Source organism: Pelophylax lessonae (assembly GCF_965119305.1).
Source record: "Pelophylax lessonae genome assembly, chromosome: 9".
In the NCBI taxonomy this organism is placed as follows: domain Eukaryota; kingdom Metazoa; phylum Chordata; class Amphibia; order Anura; family Ranidae; genus Pelophylax; species Pelophylax lessonae.
Genome location: NC_138776.1, coordinates 77291725 through 77314184, shown reverse-complemented (window position 1 = coordinate 77314184; position 22460 = coordinate 77291725). Strand labels below are relative to the sequence as shown.

Here is a 22460-nt window from a genome sequence, read left to right as displayed (position 1 = left end):
AAAAAAACTACAAAACTTTTTTTCTTTGTTTGTTTTGTTGTATTTTTTTTTTTTGTCTTTTTGTGCATGTTCTCCCTGTTAGGTTAATTGGCTTCTGTCTTGACCCTAGTATGTATGAGTGTGAGTTAGGAACCTTAAATTGCAGCCTGGAGGGTAGGGACTGATGTGAATGTATAATATGTTTTCTGAATAAAAAAATAAAATAATGTATAATATATGTAAAGCACTGCATAAATTGACAGCACTGAATAGGCATCTGTAGTAATAATAAGTAAAATCTGATTGGCTGGTAGGGGTACCCATACTTTGTAGCATTAGTATTTTACACTGCTTTAAAGAGTAAGCCCAGATATGCATGAACCCCCCCCCCCCCCAGACTTTCTTTAGTGGTGATGTGCATGTACACGCACATACAAACACATGCTGTTCTTTAAAGACTGGTTGGATGTGTATGCACTGTATCTCTATGGCTAGCTTATTTACATCTGCATCCTCTGCATGCCCTAAGGTTTGGATTTCAGCACGTGTTTGCAAACAGTACTGCTTTATTAAATGTCCCCAAATAGCTGAGCTTTGTCTCTTTATTTTCTGTATACCAGTGTGAGGCAGAGATGTCTGGAAGAGCAGAAGAGGAGGAGGCAAAGAGCCACCAAGAAAATCATCACATTTATTGGAACATTTCTGCTTTGTTTTACTCCATATGTAATTACCAGGTAAGTGATTAGTATGAATTAGCCTTTTGAGACACTTTGTGATTATTCATTCATAATAGTTCATACAATGTGACTATATATACGGTGTATATATATATATATATTTATAAAAATTAAGTTGAACTATATCCTAATATAAAAAAGATAGGGGATGCAGCACTTAAAGTGATAGTAACGTTTTTTTTTTTTGTTTTTGTTTTTTTATTCATGCCTACAGGTAAGCCTATAGTAAGGCTTACCTTCTATAGTAAGGCCTACCTCCTATAGTAAGGCTTACCTCCTATAGTAAGGCTTACCTCCTATAGTAAGGCTTACCTTCTATAGTAAGGCTTACCTTCTATAGTAAGGCTTACCTTCTATAGTAAGGCTTACCTCCTATAGTAAGGCGTACCTCCTATAGTAAGGCTTACCTTCTATAGTAAGGCTTACCTCCTATAGTAAGGCTTACCTTCTATATTAAGGCTTACCTCCTATAGTAAGGCTTACCTCCTATAGTAAGGCCTACCTCCTATAGTAAGGCCTACCTCCTATAGTAAGGCTTACCTCCTATAGTAAGGCCTACCTCCTATAGTAAGGCTTACCTCCTATAGTAAGGCTTACCTTCTATAGTAAGGCTTACCTCCTATAGTAAGGCCTACCTCCTATAGTAAGGCTTACCTCCTATAGTAAGGCTTACCTCCTATAGTAAGGCCTACCCCCTATAGTAAGGCCTACCTCCTATAGTAAGGCCTACCCCCTATAGGAAGGCCTACCTCCTATAGTAAGGCCTACCTCCTATAGTAGGGCTTACCTCCTATAGTAAGGCCTAGCTCCTATAGTAAGGCTTACCTCTTATAGTAAGGCTTAACTCCTATAGTAAGGCCTCCCTCCTATAGTAAGGCCTACCTCCTATAATAAGGCCTAGCTTCTATAGTAAGGCCTACCTCCTATAGTAAGGCCTACCTCCTATAGTAAGGCTTACCTCCTATAGTAAGGCTTACCTTCTATAGTAAGGCTTACCTCCTATAGTAAGGCCTACCTCCTATAGTAAGGCTTACCTCCTATAGTAAGGCTTACCTCCTATAGTAAGGCCTACCCCCTATAGTAAGGCCTACCTCCTATAGTAAGGCCTACCCCCTATAGGAAGGCCTACCTCCTATAGTAAGGCCTACCTCCTATAGTAGGGCTTACCTCCTATAGTAAGGCCTAGCTCCTATAGTAAGGCTTACCTCTTATAGTAAGGCTTACCTCCTATAGTAAGGCCTCCCTCCTATAGTAAGGCCTACCTCCTATAATAAGGCCTAGCTTCTATAGTAAGGCCTACCTCCTATAGTAAGGTCTAGCTTCTATAGTGAGGTCTACCTCCTATAGTAAGGGGTACCTCCTATAGTAAGGGGTACCTCCTATAGTAAGGCTTACCTCCTATAGTAAGGCCTACCTCCTATAGTAGGGCTTACCTCCTATAGCAAGGCCTACCTTCTATAGTAAGGCTTACCTGTAGGTACAATAAATATCTGGTAAATGTGCACTGTTTAGGAGAAATTTACTGTAGCAGTGCTGGTGATGTCAGGGCACATGCACACTGCGCTCTCAGTGGACAGCATTCCATCCATAGAGAGAGAGCCGTGCTGCGGCTCATCGCGGCTCGACCAGTCAAACGGCGGCTCCCCGCGAACCCGGAAGGAAGACCGTGCGAAGACGGAAGTTCTGTCAGCGGTGACAGCGCCACTGGAGGGCTTCGTTTTCAAGTATGTCCTTTATAATGTGCTAGTATGTAATGTATACTAGCACATTATGACATTATTTGCAGGGAGACGTTTTTCGGGAGGTTTTTTGCGGGTTACTATTGCTTTAGAGTGTATGTGAACTCTCACTTTGTAAAACAACCCTATCAGTCGAATATAGAAGTGAAAGACAAAACATTTATGTATATTTTTTTCCTTTTCCCAAAGTGATCACATACACTCTGTTCTCAGCTGCATAAGGAGCTTAAAGAGCTGGGGGAGGAGAAACAGCAGTACATTGGTCTTTCCAATGAATAGCTGTGCAGGAGAGGGGCATTTCAGCAGAAGGCTAATCATTGGAGGAGAGCAGGCTTCCCGCCACAGCCAGAAAACTGACCACGTTGTTCTCTCATGTCTAGTGTGATCAGTTTTTAATAGGAAAATAGAGGAACTGGCAGGAACACCAAGTATTTCGTGCAAAGGAAGCAATTCAAAGCGAACAGAGTACACCTTTGTACAAGTACATGGTACAGGAGGCACGTTTTAGGAATATGAAATGTTGGGGGTAACAAATTATTTAAAGTGTAACTCCACTTTTGTTGAAAAATTAAAACATTCCCCTCTGGGTGATCTATGTATATTGCAAAGATTATAACAACCTTTGTTTCAGATTCCTATCTTTTGTTATTCTGAAGAAATCCCTGTTTGTTCCTCTGTGCTTCTGTGCTGAGTGGGTCTAATGGGAGGGGTTTCATAATTATCATTCAGCTGTGCAGCTGCAGGGCTCTAATCAGGAAATCTGCTGGGCTTGCATCCCTTTAGACGTGTTCCTATTGGGAGTATCTCACCAAAAATGACATTTTTGTTCCAGGGGATGCCAGAAATCTGACTTGTATCTTAGGCAGACTTCTAGGAAAATAAGGGAGCCAATCACACAAGCAGGAAATTATGTATCTGGGGTGTGGTCAGTATACATTCTGTGTACAGAATAGCTCCAGGTAGCCATATTGCATTGCAGTTTCAGAAAATGACAGCAGCTTCAGATTGAAAAGGAAAGGTCGTTTTTAATAACATTCAATTACAATATGATTTGTGCTGTAATTGTATACGCTATATCAGGGCTCGACAAACCCGGGCGCCAGGTCGCATTTGCGACTAGAATTAGCGACCTGGCGCCTGGGGTACCCTGCATAGGGTGTCCTGTCCCTTTTGAGCCCCCCACCTTCTCCTCGAGTGCACGGACTTCCGCGCTGTCCAAAAATTGAGGCCCCGGCTTTTCGGCCTTCTTCTGTGAGATGAGAAAGGCTAGGGCAACTGGCGCCCTCTTGTGGTGGCCGGGAGTAATGCATGTTCTTAATGCCTTTCCATCTCCTTCCAAAGAGGAAATGAAAGGAAAGTTTTTTTAAGGCTTCATCTCTCTGTCCAGTTACCTTTGCTTAAAGGTAAGTGGACAGGGAGTATGGTTATTATTATTAATTTATTTTTTAAATGTAAAAAAAATAAATAATTTTTTCTTTTTTTTTTAATTATTAAAAAAAAGTTTTTTTTTCCAATTCTTATTAAAAAAAAAAAAATTGAGATATATATATATATATATATATATATATAGATATATAGATATATATATATATATATATATATATATATATATATATATATATATATCTTTTTTTTTTTTTTTTTTTTTTTTTTCCTCATCGCCGTGCCACAGCCGAAGGCCCCTTTCACACGGGCTGTCTGATCAAGTCCGCCTGTCAGTTTTTCAGGCAGACCTGATCGGACCCTTCAGTCTCCTCTATGAAGCAGTAATCTGCCGCCATCTGATCCTGTCCGCCAAAAACAGACGGATGATGGTTCTATTTTCTATCCATCCCGTTGATCGGATCAGATGGCATCGGATGGAAAGAGACAGTCTGTTTCCATCCAATTGCGCTATAGAAGAGAGTGGAGTTCTAGTCGTATTTATTTGTAAATTTAGTATCCGTTTTATTAAATAAAGCTTGGTTGTAAGCCCCGGTTCACACTTATGCGATGCGGGAAGGCTGCGAATTCGCAGCATGTTCCCGCATCGCAAGCGCGCCCCTGGCAGTTCACACTGCCATATGCGATACGCTGGGGGTGTCAATGTAATCTTAATGACACCCCCAGTTTGATCGCATATCGCAGTGCGATCTTGCAGTTCGCACAGGATCGGATCGCACAAATGTGAACCGCTGTGCAATCCGCTCCTGATGCGGCTGCAAAAAAGGGTCCTGAGCGTCTTTGCTGCGGGTGCGGTGCAAATTTAGCCATACAAAGTGTATGGCTAAACTCGCACCGCACAGCCGATCGCATGTAATGAAGGAGCAGTGCGCTCCGATATTACATGCGATCGCCGCAGCCGCATGAGTGTGAACCGACACTTAGTTTAAAAAAAAAAACTGGCTCCTAACTTTTTTAGCTGGCTCCTAGATTTCAGGCAAATTTGTCAAGCCCTGCGCTATATTGTTTTTCCTTTATTTGCTGTTTTTTTTTCCCCATGAAAGTGGAGTTACTCTTTAAGTTAATTTGCATGTACAGTTTTCTCTTAGTCCCTCAGGAATTACCCATAAATACCTGTTGAGTAGTGATGTCGCGAACCTAAAATTCGCCGTTTGCGAACGGCGAACTCGAACATCGGCAAATGTTCGCGAACCGGCGAACCGCCATAGACTTCAATAGGCAGGCGAATTTTAAAACACACAGGGACTCTTTCTGGCCACAATAGTGATGGAAAAGTTGTTTCAAGGGGACTAACACCTGGACTGTGGCATGCCGGAGGGGGATCCATGGCAAAACTCCCATGGAAAATTTACGTAGTTGACGCAGAGTCGGGTTTTGATCCATAAAGGGCAGAAATCACCTAACATTCCTAAATTGTTTGGAATAACGTGCTTTAAAACATCCAGTGTGTGAATACGATCAGGTATGATGTTTTATCGGTCAAGTAGTGTAAGGGTTACGCCCGTCGCCCGCTTCACAGTGACAGACCAAACTCTGACAGACCAAACTCCCCGTTTAACAGTCAGTCAGTCCATTTGCACAACCGCAAACTCCCCATTTGCACAAGGTTGGATACCAAGCTAGCCATGTCCCGTTCCTTGTCCTCACTGACATCATTGAAGGTCTCTTCCTCCACCCAGCCACATACAACACCAAGGGTCCCCGAAAGGTGAGAACAAGCCCCCTGGGACGCCTGCTGTGGCTGGTATTCCACCTCCTCAAAGCCACCTTCCTCCTCTGACTTCTCTTCTTCAGACTCCTCTCTCTGCGTTGCCACAGGTCCAGCAATTGACAACGACAAGGCTGCTTCTGGTGGTGATGGGGACCACAACTCTTCCTCTTCATGCTCATCTACAGCCTGATCCAGTACTCTTCGCAGGGCACGCTCCAGAAAAAACGCATATGGGATGAGGTTGATGATGTTGCCTTGGGTTCGACTGACCACCAAGTTTGTCACCTCCGCAAAAGGACGCATGAGCCTACAGCCATTATTCATGAGCATTCAGTAACGCGGCCAAAAAATACCCAGCTCCGCAGAAAGAATGAAAGAAAATGAATGTTTTTTCTATGAAAAATTATCCCGCGGATCGCTTTTGGTCTGTTCACAATGAAGCAACGACCTTATCATCTGGGGTGTGCCAACACACTCCTAGAGGTGATCGCTTCATTGTGATACGCAAGCCCCTTCACCACGACAAGGTAACAATCACGAAGGGGAATTGACACATGTATGTGCCTTTTTTTTTGTTTTTTTGCAGCCACAGTGTAGCACCAGAGGCCAGAAAAATTAGGCATGTACACATGCATGAAAAAGTAGGTATTGTTGCAGCCACTGCTGTAGCAGCGGCCTGAAAAATTGAGGTTTTCAAGGCAGAAAGTGCACTAAAACATTGCGGCTTGAACCATAGTTGGTGGCGGAGACGTCACGTAAGTCATCCGGCATGCAGAGAATGATTAAATACAGCAGCGTGTGGACCATTTTTAGCCCAAGGCATCTCAGTCATCACCAGGCCTTTTTTAGTCAAATGCATCCCCCACTGTCAGTCCCTTCGGGATCCATGCCTCATTCATCTTAATAAACGTGAGGTAATCAAGACTTTTTTGACCTAGGCGACTTCTCTTCTCAGTGACAATACCTCCTGCTGCGCTGAAGGTCCTTTCTGACAGCACACTTGAAGCAGGGCAGTCCAGAAGTTCAATGGCAAATTGGGATAGCTCAGGCCACAGGTCAAGCCTGCACACCCAGTAGTCAAGGGGTTCATCGCTCCTCAGAGTGTCGATATCTGCAGTTAAGGCAAGGTAGTCTGCTACCTGTCGGTTGAGTCGTTCTCTGAGGGTGGACCCCGAAGGGCTGTAGCGATGCGTAGGACTAAAAAAGCTCCGCATGTCCTCCATCAACAAGACATCTGTAAAGCGTCCTGTCCTTGCCGGCGTGGTTGTGGTGGTAGGAGGAGGATTACTTTCACCTCTTCCCCTGTTGGATTCCCGTTGTGCTGTGACATCACCCTTATATGCTGTGTAAAGCATACTTTTCAACTTATTTTGTAGCTGCTGCATCCTTTGCGACTGCCGGTAATTGGGTAACATATCAGAGACTTTCTGCTTATACCGGGGGTCTAGTAGCGTGGCCACCCAGTACAGGTCGTTCTCCTTCAGCCTTTTTATACGAGGGTCCCTCAACAGGCATGACAGCATGAAAGACCCCATTTGCACAAGGTTGGATGCCGAGCTACTCATGTCCAATTCCTCGTCCTCACTGATGTCATTGAAGGTGTGTTCTTCCCCCCAGCCACGTACAACACCACGGGTACCAGATAGGTGACAACGAGCACCCTGGGATGCCTGCTGTGGTTGGTGTTCCTCCTCCTCAAAGCCACATTCCTCCTCTGACTCCTCTTCCTCAGACTCCTCTTCCAGTGTTGCCGCAGGTCCAGCAAGCGATGGTAAGGCTGTTTCTGGTGGTGGTGATGGTGACCACAACTCTTCCTCTTCCTCTTCACGCTCATCTACGGCCTGATCCAGCACTCTTCGCAGGGCACGCTCCAGGAAAAAAACATATGGGATGATGTCGCTGATGGTGCCTTCAGTGCGACTGACTAGGTTTGTCACCTCCTCAAAAGGACGCATGAGCCTACAGGCATTGCGCATGAGCGTCCAGTAACGTGGCAAAAAAATACCCAGCTCCGCAGAGGCTGTCCTAGCACCCCGGTCATACAAATACTCGTTGACCGCTTTTTCTTGTTGGAGCAGGCGGTCGAACATTAGCAGTGTTGAATTCCAACGTGTCAGGCTGTCGCAAATCAAGCGCCTCACTGGCATGTTGTTTCGCCGCTGAATATCTGCAAAGTGCGCCATGGCCGTGTAGGAACACCTGAAATGGCCACACACCTTCCTGGCCTGCTTGAGGACGTCCTGTAAGCCTGGGTACTTCTGCACAAAGCGTTGCACAATCAGATTCAACACATGTGCCATGCACGGCACATGTGTCAACTTGCCCAAATTCAATGCCGCCAACAAATTGCTTCCGTTGTCACACACCACTTTGCCGATCTCCAGTTGGTGCGGGGTCAGCCACTGATCCACCTGTGCGTTCAGGGCGGACAGTAGTGCTGGTCCGATGTGACTCTGCTTTCAGGCAAGTCAACCCCAAGACAGCGTGACACTGTCGTATCCGGCATGTGGAATAGCCCCTGGGGAGCTGGGGGGGGTGCAGTTGGTGTGGAGCAAGACGCAACAGCAGAAGAGGACTCAGCCGAGGAGATTAGCAAAGAGGATGGAGTAGGAGGAGTAAAGGAGGTGGCAGCAGGCCTGCCTGCAAGTCGTGGCGGTGTCACCAACTCCTCTGCAGCAGAGCCACGCATTCCATGCTTGGCAGCCACCAGCAGGTTTACCCAATGCGCAGTGTAAGTGATATACCTGCCCTGACCGTGCTTTGCAGACCAGCTATCAGTGGTCAGATGGACCCTTGCCCCAACACTGTGTGCCAGACGTGACATGATTTCCTTTTCCACAATAGAGTACAGGTTGGGGATTGCCTTTTGTGAAAAATAATTTCGGCCGGGTACCTTCCACTGCGGTATCCCAATAGCGACAAATTTTTTGAAGGCCTCGGACTCCACCAGCTTGTATGGTAAAAGCTGGAGGGCTAAGAGTTCCGACAAGCCAGCTGTCAGACGCCGGGCAAAGGGGTGACTCTGTGAGATTAGCTTCTTACGCTCAAACATTTCCTTGACAGACACCTGACTGTGGGCAGGTGAGCAGGAACTGCTGAAGGTGAGAGGCGGAGGGGCGGGTTGTTGATAGGGGGCATGGAGGACAGCAGTGGTTGACGTGGCTGAAGATGCTGGACCAGGAGGAGGATGGTGGCTTTCAGTTTGTGTGGTGCTTTTACTCATGTGTTGATCCCATAGGCGTTTGTGATGTGAGATCATGTGCCTTCGCAAAGCAGTTGTACCTAGGTGGGTGTTGGACTTCCCACGACTCAGTTTCTTTTGGCACAGGTTACAAATGGCATCGCTGATATCAGAGGCAGACACACAAAAAAATGCCACACTGCTGAGCTTTGCAAGGACGGCATTCTGGTGGTGGCAACAGCTTGCGTTGATTGGCGTGCTGTCTGGCTGACCCCGGGTGCCGAATCTACATGCTGTCTGACTGCGCCACTAGCTCCTTGCGATGACCTCCTCCCCCTGCTTCCAACTCGTCTCCTCCTCCTCCTCTCTGTCTCCCCATCTGAACTTTCCCCCTCTTCTTCTGCTCTTTGAGCAGGCACCCAGGTGACATCCACAGACACATCGTCATCATCAGCCGCTTCACTTGACAACTCAGCAAAGGCAGCAGCAGCAGGTACAACATCATCATCATCACAATGTACGTCCATGTGTATAATGCTGCCTGACTGAGACATATCCCCGTTATCTACATCCTCTGGCACTAATAGTTGCGCATCACTTATTTCTTCCAACTGATGTGAAAATAACTCCTCTGACGGATCAAGTGAAGCGGCTGTGGTGCTAGTGTTGGTGGTGGTGCCGGCGGGCTGGCGAGTGGTAAATTGAGAGGTGCCCGAAGCTGAGCTGGAGGAGGATGGTGCATTAAGGTTCCGAGTGGAAGCTGTAGACGATTGGGTGTCCTGTGTAAGCCAGTCAACTATGTCCTCAGAATTTTTTGAGTTCAGGGTCTGTGGTGGCCTCTGAACACTGGGCATTATTCTACGGCCTAAGGAAATCACAGCACCACGACCACGACGGCCCTTGCGGGGTGGCCTGCCTCTGCCTGTCATTTTTTTTTTTAATGTGTTGTACTATGAGTGCAAGGTGCTGTGCCACCCTATAGGAGTGTTGGGCAGTGGGTACAGTACACTCTGTGGACCTGACAGTCACTGGCACCCAGGCAACTGCAATTATAAAAAAAATATATATTTTTTTTACTTTGCAAGCTGCTGTGCCACCTTATATATCAGTGGTGGGTGGGCAGTGGCACAGTACACTCTCTGTGGACCTGACAGTCACTGGCACCCAGGCAACTGCAATTATAAACAAAATATATATTTTTTTACTTTGCAAGCTGCTGTGCCACCTTATATATCAGTGGTGGGTGGGCAGTGGCACAGTACACTCTCTGTGGACCTGACAGTCACTGGCACCCAGGCAACTGCAATTATAAACAAAATATATATTTTTTTACTTTGCAAGCTGCTGTGCCACCTTATATATCAGTGGTGGGTGGGCAGTTGCACAGTACACTCTCTGTGGACCTGACAGTCACTGGCACCCAGGCAACTGCAATTATTAACAAAATATATATTTTTTTACTTAGCAAGCTGCTGTGCCACCTTATATATCAGTGGTGGGTGGGCAGTGGCACAGTACACTCTCTGTGGACCTGACAGTCACTGGCACCCAGGCAACTGCATTTATAAAAAAAATATATATTGTTTTACTTTGCAAGCTGCTGTGCCACCTTGTATATCAGTGGTGGGTGGGCAGTGGCACAGTACACTCTCTGTGGACCTGACAGTCACTGGCACCCAGGCAACTGCAATTTTAAAAAAATATATATTTTTTTACTTTGCAAGCTGCTGTGCCACCTTATATATCAGTGGTGGGTGGGCACGCAGTGGCACTGCAGTGGGCACAGTACACTCTGTGGACCTGACAGTCACTGGCAGCCCAGGCAACTGCAATAATAATTTTTTTTTTTTTTTTCAAATTGCAACAAGATGCTGTGCCACCGTATATATATCAGTGGTGGGCAGTGCACTGCAGTGGGTACAGTGCACTCTGTGGACCTGACACAGCACTCACTGCAATTATGACAGAGGAAAAAAAAAAATATTTTTTAAAATGCAAGGTACTGTGCCTGTGCCACCCGAAATGAGTGTGGTGTGCACACAGTACAGTCTGTGGTGGGTCTGTGGCCTCTCACACACAGCGGGCAGGCAACTGCAGTGTACAATAGATATATATATATATATATATATATATATATATATATATATATATATATATATAAATAAAAAAATCCTCAATTACCAGCCCTTAAAAGGGCTTTTGGGGACACTAGATAGATATATAGATATATATATATAAGAAGAAAAAACTCAATTACCAGCCCTTAAAAGGGCTTTTGGGGACACTAGATATATATATATATATATATATATATATATATATATATATATATAAAAAAATCCTCAATTACCAGCCCTTAAAAGGGCTTTTGGGGACACTAGATAGATAGATATATATATAAGAAGAAAAAACTCAATTACCAGCCCTTAAAAGGGCTTTTGGGGACACTAGATATATATATATATATATATATATATATATATATATATAAAAAATTACACAAATACCAGCCCTTAGAAGGGCTTTTTGGGGTGCTGTCAGGATGCTGTCCATACAGCAGTAGTGGACCAAGAACACTGCAAGACCAGGAACACTGACTAACTGTCCCTAGCTTAACAGCAGCAGCAGCTCTCCCTGCTCTCACTAACACACACTGCTTCAGAATGATCTAAGATGGATGTTGCCCTTGCTTATTTATAGGAGGTGGGAGGGTGTGGGAGGGAGGTAGGCTGATTGGCTGGAAATGTGCCTGCTGACTGTGAAGTTCAGGGTCAAAGTTTGCCTCAATGATGTATTATAGGGGGCGGACCGAACATCGCATATGTTCGCCCGCAGCGGCGAACGCGAACATGCTAAGTTCGCCGGGAACTGTCTGCCGGCGAACAGTTCGGTACACCTCTACTGTTGAGCCTACCAGTGAGGCACGCCTGTTGTATCTTCCTGTTATGGTGTGGCTACAATGCTGCACTGCTGTTAAATTGAGAGCAGAGTTGTCACTTTTATTTAGTTGTGTCTGTTTGCACTATATTGTGATGAAAACAATATTGCAGGGGTCTCCAAACTATGGCCCTCCAGTTGTTCAGGAACTACAATTCCCATCATGCCTAGTGTGGTGGAAAATAAATAGGCTTGTACTGAAAAGTACAAGTGCTCCGCTCTTTTACATAACGATTTACCAAGCACTCGGCGATAAAGAAAGGAACAAACGCGCTGGGTCATTTCGATGCCATCTGCCAGGTCTCTCTCCATTGGATATGTATGTGTGTGCATTTGTGTATAAGAGCTAGTGTTTGTGTGTGAGAGTTTATGTGTCTCTTCATGGATGAATGATGTGTTAGCTGCTGTTATGTGAGCTGTTATGTGAGCTTGTGTGTGTGTGTGTGTGTGTGTGTGTGTGTGTGTGTGTGTGTGTGTGTGAGAGTGTCAGTGTGTGTGTGCCTCCTTCTGAGTCCCGATGTGTTCTGTGTGAGGGCAGGGCAGAGCAGGTTTATTTACATCAAGTGAAACAAAAGAAAGTTACAGGGAGTGGCTTCACAACCACCAATCACAGAAAGTACAATGGGCAGGGCTTATGTACAAACACAGCCATGTGCAGAGATGGCAGAAATGGCTGCCATCTTATCACTAACAAGTCTTTCAATGACTGTTAAAGCAACAATCACTGTAAATATCGATTATCAGTAAAACTTGACACTGGGAGACATTATGACTATTTAAACTAAAGAAAATGTCCACAATCAAAATTTCCACAACACTAGTCATGAATGTGAATGTCAGAGTTTTACAATGTCTCATGGGACATGTAGTTCCACAACAGCTGGAGGGCCGTAGTTTGGAGATCCCTGCAATATTGCATCATTATCAGAATTGTCACAGCTAATTCATAAGTCTGTATCTTGTCAATCAGCCCCTGGCCACACCCAGTCCTGCCCCCTGCTTTCTGGATTGACAGCACTGCCTCTGCTGCTAAAACCCTCCCACTGTGAGCTGCAGTGTCTGGGAGGGGGAGCCTATGAGACAAATGAAGGAGGATTTGGTTCAGTTAGGGAAGGTGGAGTATGTTTTGTGTTTACTTTATGAGGCTTGGGCATTATATAGTAACTAGATGTGGTACTTGGAATGGAAGAAATGGATAAATCACAATCGTCACCACCGTCGTCCACATTTATTGTAGAAGGACCGTGTTAGAGGAAGTGGTCCTGGGGCAAGGACTGCCACATTTGTGGAGAATTTCTACAATAAATTGTGATTTCAGTGTGCAGGGGCTCATTCTTCTACTCCTGGTCAGAGAGAGTAGACTGTTCAGCTTGCCTCCTGCACCCAGGGTTCCCACGCTGGGGAGTGCCGGGGAGCAGTAGCTTGGGGCACACAGTTAGATTTGGTAAATTCAGTTCTACTTGAAATCAAAGTTGTGTTATTCTATGTCTGGTTACAAAGACAGGGCAAATCCAGGCACGTCTGCTGGAAAGAGGATGTTGCAAATGAAGGTACTGGGTGAATCTGTGACAGAGATCTTTGCAGATAATGAAACCACATGGAGTTTGATTGTTTATTTGGCCTGTATTAGTATGATACGTTGCATTACTGGATTTTCTGTCTTCTGGCACCAGAAATATTGAATCTGTAAAGATTGATTGTTTAGCCTTTAGTTTGGGGATTCTTTGGCCTGCCTTGCAGGGTTCCAGTGTTTTCTTGACACTAGGCCAACAGTCTGCATGGAGTGTACATGTTCTGCCTGTGTGTGTGATACTCCACCTTGCCTTGCTGGGCTCCTGAGTTCTATTGGAACCAGAGACAAGGGATACCATTTTTTATTTATTTATTTTTTTTACACTCCAATATATACCGTATTTTCCGGCGTATAAGACGACTGGGCGTATAAGACGACCCCCCCTAATTTTCATCTACTGGTAATACTTATACTTAGGTTACCTTGGAGATATTATACTCGGCGTATAAGACGACCCCCCATTTTTGGGGGATTTTTTTGAGGTTCAAAAGTAGTCTTATACGCCAGAAAATACCGTACCTGGGAAGGTCAGCTGAATTCGCTGTGTGTGTCTTATTGACTCTAGCAGGAGCAATAGACTAATCTTCACAGCAAAGGACTGGTGTAGATGGATCATTACAAATTATAAAGCACAAAAAACTATTGCATCAAAACATATTATCAAATTAATTGTAGTTCATTTTCATATTAATATCATTATTATAAATATTAATATTATGAATTAAGTTCCTTTTCATATTTTGAAGTTTTTTTCTTTAGAAGGGCCCCCAGTCTTCCAACCTGGCCATTTGTAGCTTTTATTTCATTTGTGGTTCTCTAAGAGAGTGTTGTCTAGAACAAGGGGTGTCAATCTCAATTTCATAACGGGCCGCATCAGCAGTATGGTTGCCCATAAAGGGCCGGTTGTATCTGTAAGAGAATGCATCTACTCTTTTATTATATAGTAGTATGTTACATACAGGGTGCAAAGTTCAGGGGTGCTCTGTGTACAAAGTGCAGATTTAAGAGGTGTGCTATGCACAGAATGCAGAGTTCAGGAGTGTGTTATGTACAGAGAGCAGATTTTTAGGGCTGCGCTCTGTACACAGTGCAAGGTTTAGGGGTGCACTACGCACAGAGTGCAGAGTTTAGAGGTGCACTATGCACAGAATGCAGAGTTCAGGAGTGTGTTATAGGAGATCGTTTTAGCTCTCAGATTCTGGAGAGCTGTCCCCGCCGTGCCCCATTGTGAGGGATCTATTATAGCCGAAAGGTGCTGAAAGCAAAGCGGTCTCTTGTAAACACAAAAGGTTACTTGGTTTACAAGTGACAGTGAGGAGCAGAAGGTGAGAGCCAGAGGTGGCGGTATGGAGTTCCGCCATGATTCAACTGCAAAACTGGGTGGGAGGACGGCATGACAAAGCCTGGAGGGCGGGATTTAGCCCACTGGCCTTGTGTTTGACATATGTGGGCTAGATTAAGCTCTAACAAAACCTCCTGAGCAGCAGTTATGGGTTCACACAAAGGGTTCTATTATAAAAACATTTGTGCAAAATAACCAAGATTTTACTGCATGTTTGCTAATAGATGAATTCTTGTATCATCAGCTGCATCTAGTGGCCAACATGTAGTATAGGTTTTGAAATACCTTAGCGACAAAATATACAACATTTTGTCCACTAGATGGAGCTGATAATATAGAAAATAATCTTTTAGAAAACGGATGGTGACATTTCCTTCATTTGCATGATTGTTTTTGACATTTGTGCAACATTTTTTTTTTTTATAAATAATGTGAGGGAAATTAACCATTTGCTAGATTCTAATAGTTCTCATGAACATCATCAGGAAAATATCAGGAAAATATCAGTTGTATTACTCATCTATGCCCTCCAATATTTCTGGTATAATAACTTTTATTAAAGGTTGTAAAGATGGCAAAACATCTGGTCATCCACAAGGGGGTTCACATCATGGAGACATGTTGCTCCTATTGCGGGTGTTTTGCTTCTCCCGTTGCATTGCTGGATTTGTTAATTGTAGGCCTTAGGCACTGTTCCCCATTGGATCCTAAGTACTACTGTCACAGAATTCAGAGGTTTAACTGTTATGGCAACAGGTTTCAGATAGGGATGGGCGAACAGTTCGACCCGAGCATGAATTCAGGCCGAACATTTGTTTGTTCAGCCGTTCGCCGAACACCTGAATCTGCAGGTTGTTCGCTCCGACATACACCCTGCAATGCACTGTGCATTAGGGGGGCAGTGTAAGCTGGTTGTTAAGGAGCGGGCCGCAGCGTCCTTAACAACCGATGAGTCATCAGCTGTCAATAGGTTTCCCCGCTGACACTGAACAATAAAAAATGGCAATAAAACGGCGTAGGCTCCCCCCAAAATCCATACCAGACCCTTATCTGGGCATGCAGCCTAGCAGGTCAGGAAAAAGAGGAGGGGGGAACCAGCGAGTGCCCCCCTCCTGAACCATACCAGGCCACATGCCCGCAACATGGAGATGGTGGGTGCTTTGGGGCAGGGGGGCGTGACATCATGTGACATCAGAGGGGAGCGGTGCCTCCAGTTGTCGTAGCCAGGCGGCCCTGTCCCTTGCCTATATACAGTGCCATCTTAAGAGCATTAAAGGGCCCCGGGCAATGCAGAAAACTGGGACCTGCCTACATAATCACCCACAATAAAAAAAATGCAAATTATCCATAAGGAGATATTTATTGGTACAGCAGTGCCAGACTAATGACAGCTTCCAACTTCGGCGGCTGTCTCCGGTGAACACACACACAGGGACGGGAGTCAGATTCGACTGTCCTGTGTGTGCCTGTTCCCATGAAGGCGGACAGGCATTCCTGCAGTTGTGGGCTCCCCCTCCAAGTGGCCTGACAGCAGCGCAGGGTCGGCAGGCACTTTCCACCTGCTAAGTTCAGCAGCGGAATGCACAAGGGTAATTGGGACTAATGCTTGGCTGGGGCTGTGTTGCTGGCCAGGTGGGGCCCCCTGGGCAAGTGGGGCCCCCGGGCAACTTCCCAGCGTGCCCATTCGGTAAGATGACCCTGCCTATATAAGAAATGTCATAGAACAAAGCGGGCGTCGTGATTGACGATGGATTTACATTGAGGGACACTATTTTTTATTTATTATTTTTTTAATAAAGGATTTGTTAAAAACTATCTCTTGTGTTTATTACTTTTGTACAATTTTTTGGTGAAAGGGTAGGGGTACCATGTGTGGGGGGAGCGGGATCTAGGGACCCCCTTGTTAAAGAGGGCTTCCATATTTCAATAAGCCCCCCACTTGAAAACCCTGACAACCACAGCCCAGGGTTTTCAGGAAGAGGCCCTTGTCCCCATCAACACAGGGACAAGGTGCTTTGGGGTGGGGGGAGCCCCCCCTTGCCCTAAAGCAACCACCCACCCTCCCCCCCACACGTTTAGAGCATGTGGGCTGGTATGGTTCCTGAAGGGGGGGCGCTTGCTTGCCCCCCTCCCTTTTCTTGACTTTCCTGCCTGCATGCCCAGATAAGGGTCTGGTATAGATTTTGGGGGGTCCCCACGCCATTTTTTTTTTTTATTTTGGTGTGGGGTTCCCTCCAAATCCATACCAGACTCTAAGGGCTTAGTATGGACTGGAGGAGGGGGGCGCCGTTTTTTTTACATTTTTCAATAGCGGGGTGCCGACAATTGTAACCACATTTTGAACGGGATTTTCCTTTTTTTTTTTTTTTTTAGAAATGGCAATTTTGCTCTAGCATGTTTTATGCATGCTACAGATGCGCCACCTTACAGACACATTAAGGGGACCCCCTAGGTACTATATTTAGATTCATTTTTCATTTTTATTGTTGCACTTTAAAGCGGAGTTCTGGCCACAAAATCGACAAAGTCGATTTTGGGCCATCCGCTTGCTTCTAGTCACCTGAAAAAGAAATGGATAATTACGATTTTTTTTTTTTTTACTTACCTTGTTATTGCAGAAAAATATACTCACCTTTCTTCCACTTCCTCCCTCTGTGGCCGCGGCCCGCGCCATCACTTCCTCTTTGCATTGATTCCTTGGAGCTGAACGTCATCGCTCCCAGGAATCAATGCGCTTGCAAAGGCCCCGCTCATCACTTCCGGTGCAGGTGCCTCATTCCCTGCTAAACAGCTTCTGGGCATGCCGGAAGTGACAAGCGGGGCCGGTGCAGTGCATTCTGGGAGAAGAGGACACGAAAGAGGACGCAGAAGAGGACGTGCTGGCTTCAGCTGCCCACATCCGAGATGGCAGCGCTGGAGAAGGAATTTTCAAGGTAAGTTTTTCTTCTAAAAGGTAAGTGCGACCCGGGACAGTACAGAGACTATCCATTGTGGAATGTACTAGCCCTGACTGTTCCGGGGGTATTTTCATTGAAATTTTTTTTTTTGTGGCCGGAACTCCGCTTTAAGCATAGTTAAAATCCTTGCTCCGGAAAAAAAGGTATTTTTTAATAACTTTAACTGATTCATGTCCCCCAGGGCAGTACCCAGACCCACATGCCCCTGTTATGGTCAATACTTGCATATAAGTCTTCAAAATGGTCACTTTTCATTTTTCCTGTTCGGCTCCCATGGACTTCAATGGGGTTCCCCGTTGCGGTTTGAACATTTCCCCTGTTCGGGAGTTCTGCCGCGAACGGAACGGGGGGGGGGGTTCGGCCTATCCCTACTTTCAGATACATCAACTTTCATTGGATAGCTCAGCAGTTATATCATTGCTGCCACCACTATTCCCACGCAGTGTCTTTGCTGTGGAATGTTGCTAGAGAGAAATGGTAAGGAGCAGAGTGAGCCTTTATCTTCACAGGATGCAGTACTTTGTTCCAGTGGAACATCATTTGAGGACAGGGAGATTTGTGTGCAAGTCTAGGCTCAGCTGCCATCTTGGGAAAGCCTGAGTCAGCTTGGTGTTTTCTCATGCTATCCCTCTGAGAAATAAATGAGACCTTTATAGAGGCCAAAGTAAAAGCAGTGCAGTGCTCAAACCCAGAGTAAGTGTGAATCAGCTGAAAAAAGTGTGGCAATGACAAGTGTCACTTAGAATAACATGGAACAATAAATAGCAAATATGCAGTTCAATTCAGTAAGGCTCCATGTACACGGGACGCTGGAAATGGCCGTTTAGGAGCAGTTGGGCGTTTTTTTCAGAAGCCCCTGAACCCATCTACATTTTATCTTATCTGTCCATGTACACCAGGTCGTTTACAGTCATTTGCAGGCAGTTGCGTTCAGGGGCTGTTTTTAGAACGCAATTATTTGCGTTCGAACGTGTGTTTTCCGGCGTTTCAAACGCACAAACGCGTCCGAACACGTCCGAACGCGTCCAAACGCGATGACCCGCATTTAGCATTCGCGTTTTTCCATTTTAAAGTGGAATAATTTTTTTGACCTCTAGGAACGCTTCTAAACGCAAACGCCCGCAAACGCCGCTAAACGCGGGTACAAACGCGACCGAACGGACGTTTCAAACGTCCTAAAAATTCCAGCATTCAAAGGGACTTTTAACAACGTCCCGTGTACATGGAGCCTAAAAGTGAAAATAATGCAGCGCGCAAACACCAATATAAACCAACCAAACAAGAAAGTGTAGCAATAACAAGTGTCCCTTAAACCAGTTGCCAACTTGGCACTTTTACCCCCTTCCTGCCCAGAGCAATTTTTAGCTTTCAGCGCTGTTGCACTTTGAATGACAATTGCGCTTTCATGCAGCACTGTATCCGGGCTTTACGCAGGACCTTCAGAGCGCATGCACCACTGGTGCATGCAGGGTGAATATCTCCTAAACCGTTCAGGTTTAGGAGGTATTAATTTTACTATAGGCTTACCTGTAGGTAAAAACTAAAAAGCGGAGTATACTACCGATTTAAGCTGGGTACACACTATACAAATTTCTTTGGATTTTTCCTTTAGATTTAGCAAAACCATATAATAGGAGGTCAAACCTAAACACTTTCAATTTGTATGAAATCAGGCTGGGCCCTCGCATTACATAGCTGAAGGAAAATCTAAAGGAAATCGAACAACAAAAGTTGTATAGTGTGTATCCAGCTTTAGGCATAGGAATTAAAGGGCCATGGCATGCATGCACAGTATGAAGAGGAGCCGGCCAGGTCTATGTTGGAGGGAAGGTCACTGGATTAGGGAAGAAGGTATGGGGGGATTTTTTTAAGGACAATTGCACTAAAATTAAAGTTAAACTTTAATATATATGGCTTAAAACTTTTTTCGAATGTGAAAAAAACTACTGTGTAATTTCCTAAAGAATTAGTATTACTTTACTCCTAAGACTACCCTGGCCATGGGGTGACAACACTGCTGTATGATTTCACTGCAGAATCAACAGTGTGGTCATCCTGTTACAGGAAGTAAAATATCAGGATAAAACAGGAAATAATACTGTTAATGGGGGGACTCATGAAAACAAAAACTGCTGCATAACAGCTAGTGACAGACTGCATTGCATATGACATATTGTGTTTTTAGCATAGCAACACTTTAACCGCTTCCATACAGAGCAGTTAGACCCCCTTCCTGCCCAGACCAATTTTCAGCTTTCAGCACTCTCACACTTTGAATGACAATTGCTCAGTCATGCTACACTGTAACCAAACAAAATTTTTATCATTTTTTTCACACAAATAGAGCTTTCTTTTGGTGGTATTTGATCACAACTGGGTTTTTTTTTTCGTGATATAAGCAAAAAAAGAGCAAAAATTTTGCAAAAAAAGGCACTTTTTTTTAGTTTCTATTATAACATTTTGCAAAAAATTGATTTTTCTTCATACATTTGGGCCAAAATTTATACTGCTACATATCTCTGGTAAAATTAACCCAAATTAGTGTATATTATTTAGTCTGTGTGAAAGTTATTGAGTCTAGAAGCTATGGTACCAATTACTGAAAATTGATCACACCAGATGTACTGATGGCCTATCTCCTTTCTTGAGGCCCTGAAATGTCAGGACAGTACAAATACCCCCCAAATGACCCCTTTTTGTAAAGTAGACAGTCCAAGGTATTTAGTAAGAGGCATGGTGAGTTTTTTGAAGTTATAATTTTTTCCCACAATTCTTGGGAAAATGAAGAAAATTTTTTTTTCTTTTTTTTTCCAAAACGTTGTCAATTTATAAGCTATTTCTAACACATAGCATGTACACAGCAAAAATGACACCCCAAAATTAATTCTGCTACTCCTTCTGAGTATGGTGATACCACATGTGTGAGACTTTTACACAGCCTGGCCACAAAAAGAGACTCCACGTCCAAGTAGCACCATAAGGCGTTTTAGGAGCATAAATACACATAAAACTTTCTTACTACCTATCACACTTTTCAAGGCCCTAGAGCACCAATACAATGGAAAAGTCCACAAAATGACCCCATTTTGGAAAGCAAACACTACAACGTATATTCTATGAGGCATTATGGGTCCTTTGAACATGTCATTTTTTTCCACAAGTTTTTGGAAAATGTGGGAAAAACTTTTTTTTTTTACACAAAGTTGTCAATTTATAGGATATTCCTAACACATAGCATGTACATAGCAAAAATGACACCCCCAAAATACATTCTGCCACTCCTCCTGAGTATGGCAATACCACATGTGTGAGACTTTTTCACAGCCTAGCCATATAGAGGGGCCTAACATCCAAGGAGCATCATCATGCATCCTAGCCACTTGCCTAGGCCTATTTTTGACATTTGGTGTTTACAAGCTAAAATCAGTTGTTTTTGCTAGAAAACTTCTTAGAACCCCAAAACATTATATCTTTTTTTTAGCAGAGACCCTAGAGAATAAAATGGAGATTATTGCAATATTTTTTATCACACCGTATTTGCGCAGCGGTCTTCCAAACGCAATTTTTTGGGAAAAAAAATTCACTTTTTTTAATTAAAAAATAAGAAACCAGTAAAGTTAGCCCAATTGTTTTCCATAATGTGAAAGATAATGTTACGCCGAGTAAATAGATACCCAACATGTCATGCTTCAAAATTGCGCACGCTCACAGAATGGTGACAAACTTTGGTACTTAAAAATCCCCAAAGGCGAAATTTCTACAGGTTGCTATCTTAGAGTTACAGAGGAGGTCTAGGGCTCAAATTATTGCTCTTGCTCTAACGATACCTCACATGTGTAGTTTGAACACTGTTTACATATGTTTACATATGTGGGCGGGGTTTCCGTATGCGTTCGCTTCTGTGCGCGAGCTCGCGGGGACAGGGCGCTTTAATTTTTTTTTTTTTTTTTTTACTATTTATTTTATTTATTATTTTTTATTTTTACACTGTTTTTTTTAAAAAAAAAATTGATCATTTTTATTTCTATTACAAGAAATGTAAACATTACTTGTAATAGAAAAAGGCACGACAGGACCTCTTTTTTGTGAGATCTGGGGTCAAAAAGGCCTCAGATCTCACAAGTACACTAAAAGATAGAAAAAATAAAAAAAAAAAATAAAAAAAAAATTAAATAAAATGAAAAAAAAAAGGGACCTTTAAACTGGTTGCTAGGCAACGACGTTTGCCGTAGCTCCGGTCCTCCAAGACCATAGAGTCGAGTGAGGGCAAGCTTGCCCTCACTCGACATCCTGTCTGTGAGAATCTGGGACCGGATCTTTTTCCCCGCTGCCGGCGGGTCCGGTAAGCGGGGAAAAGGACCAGAATGCGGCGGGAGGGGGGGCACCTCTTCCGCCACCCCAGAAGGGTGATCCCGCGGTGAATCCGCCGCTGGGACCACCCTTATCGGAAAGCCAACCGTCCATCGTTTAAAAAAATACCAGGGTTATGGCAGCTATCTGCTGCCATAACACCGGTATTTAGGTTTTAACGGAGGACGTATATAAACCTTTTTTGACTTAGACATGGTGGCTGTATGAAGGGTGACAGGTACTCGGGTACTTTGCTGGGCAGGTGACAGGTACTCTGGTACTGATGAGCAAGTGGCAGGTACTCGAGTACTCCGATAGGCAGGTGACAGGTACTCGGGTACTCTTATGGGCAGGTGACAGGCAGGTGATAGGTACTGATGAGTAGTACTGATACTGATAGGTGATACTGATACTGTACTGATGGGTACGGATGATCAGTACTGATACTGATAAGTGATAGGTACTGATGGGTACTGATGAGTACTGATGAGTAGTGATGGGTACTGATGAG

General features: G+C 44.4%; 1 protein-coding gene across 3 annotated transcripts in view; it reads left to right on the top strand.

The window, feature by feature from the left end:
* Window positions 1-22460, top strand: part of GPR26 (G protein-coupled receptor 26) — a 70771-nt gene that overhangs the window by 20962 nt on the left and 27349 nt on the right. For all 3 annotated transcript variants that reach the window (XM_082268444.1, XM_082268442.1, XM_082268443.1), the window contains one exon: window positions 600-713. In XM_082268444.1, the coding sequence (XP_082124570.1) occupies window positions 600-713 (114 nt within the window). The remainder of the gene's footprint in view (window positions 1-599; window positions 714-22460) is intronic.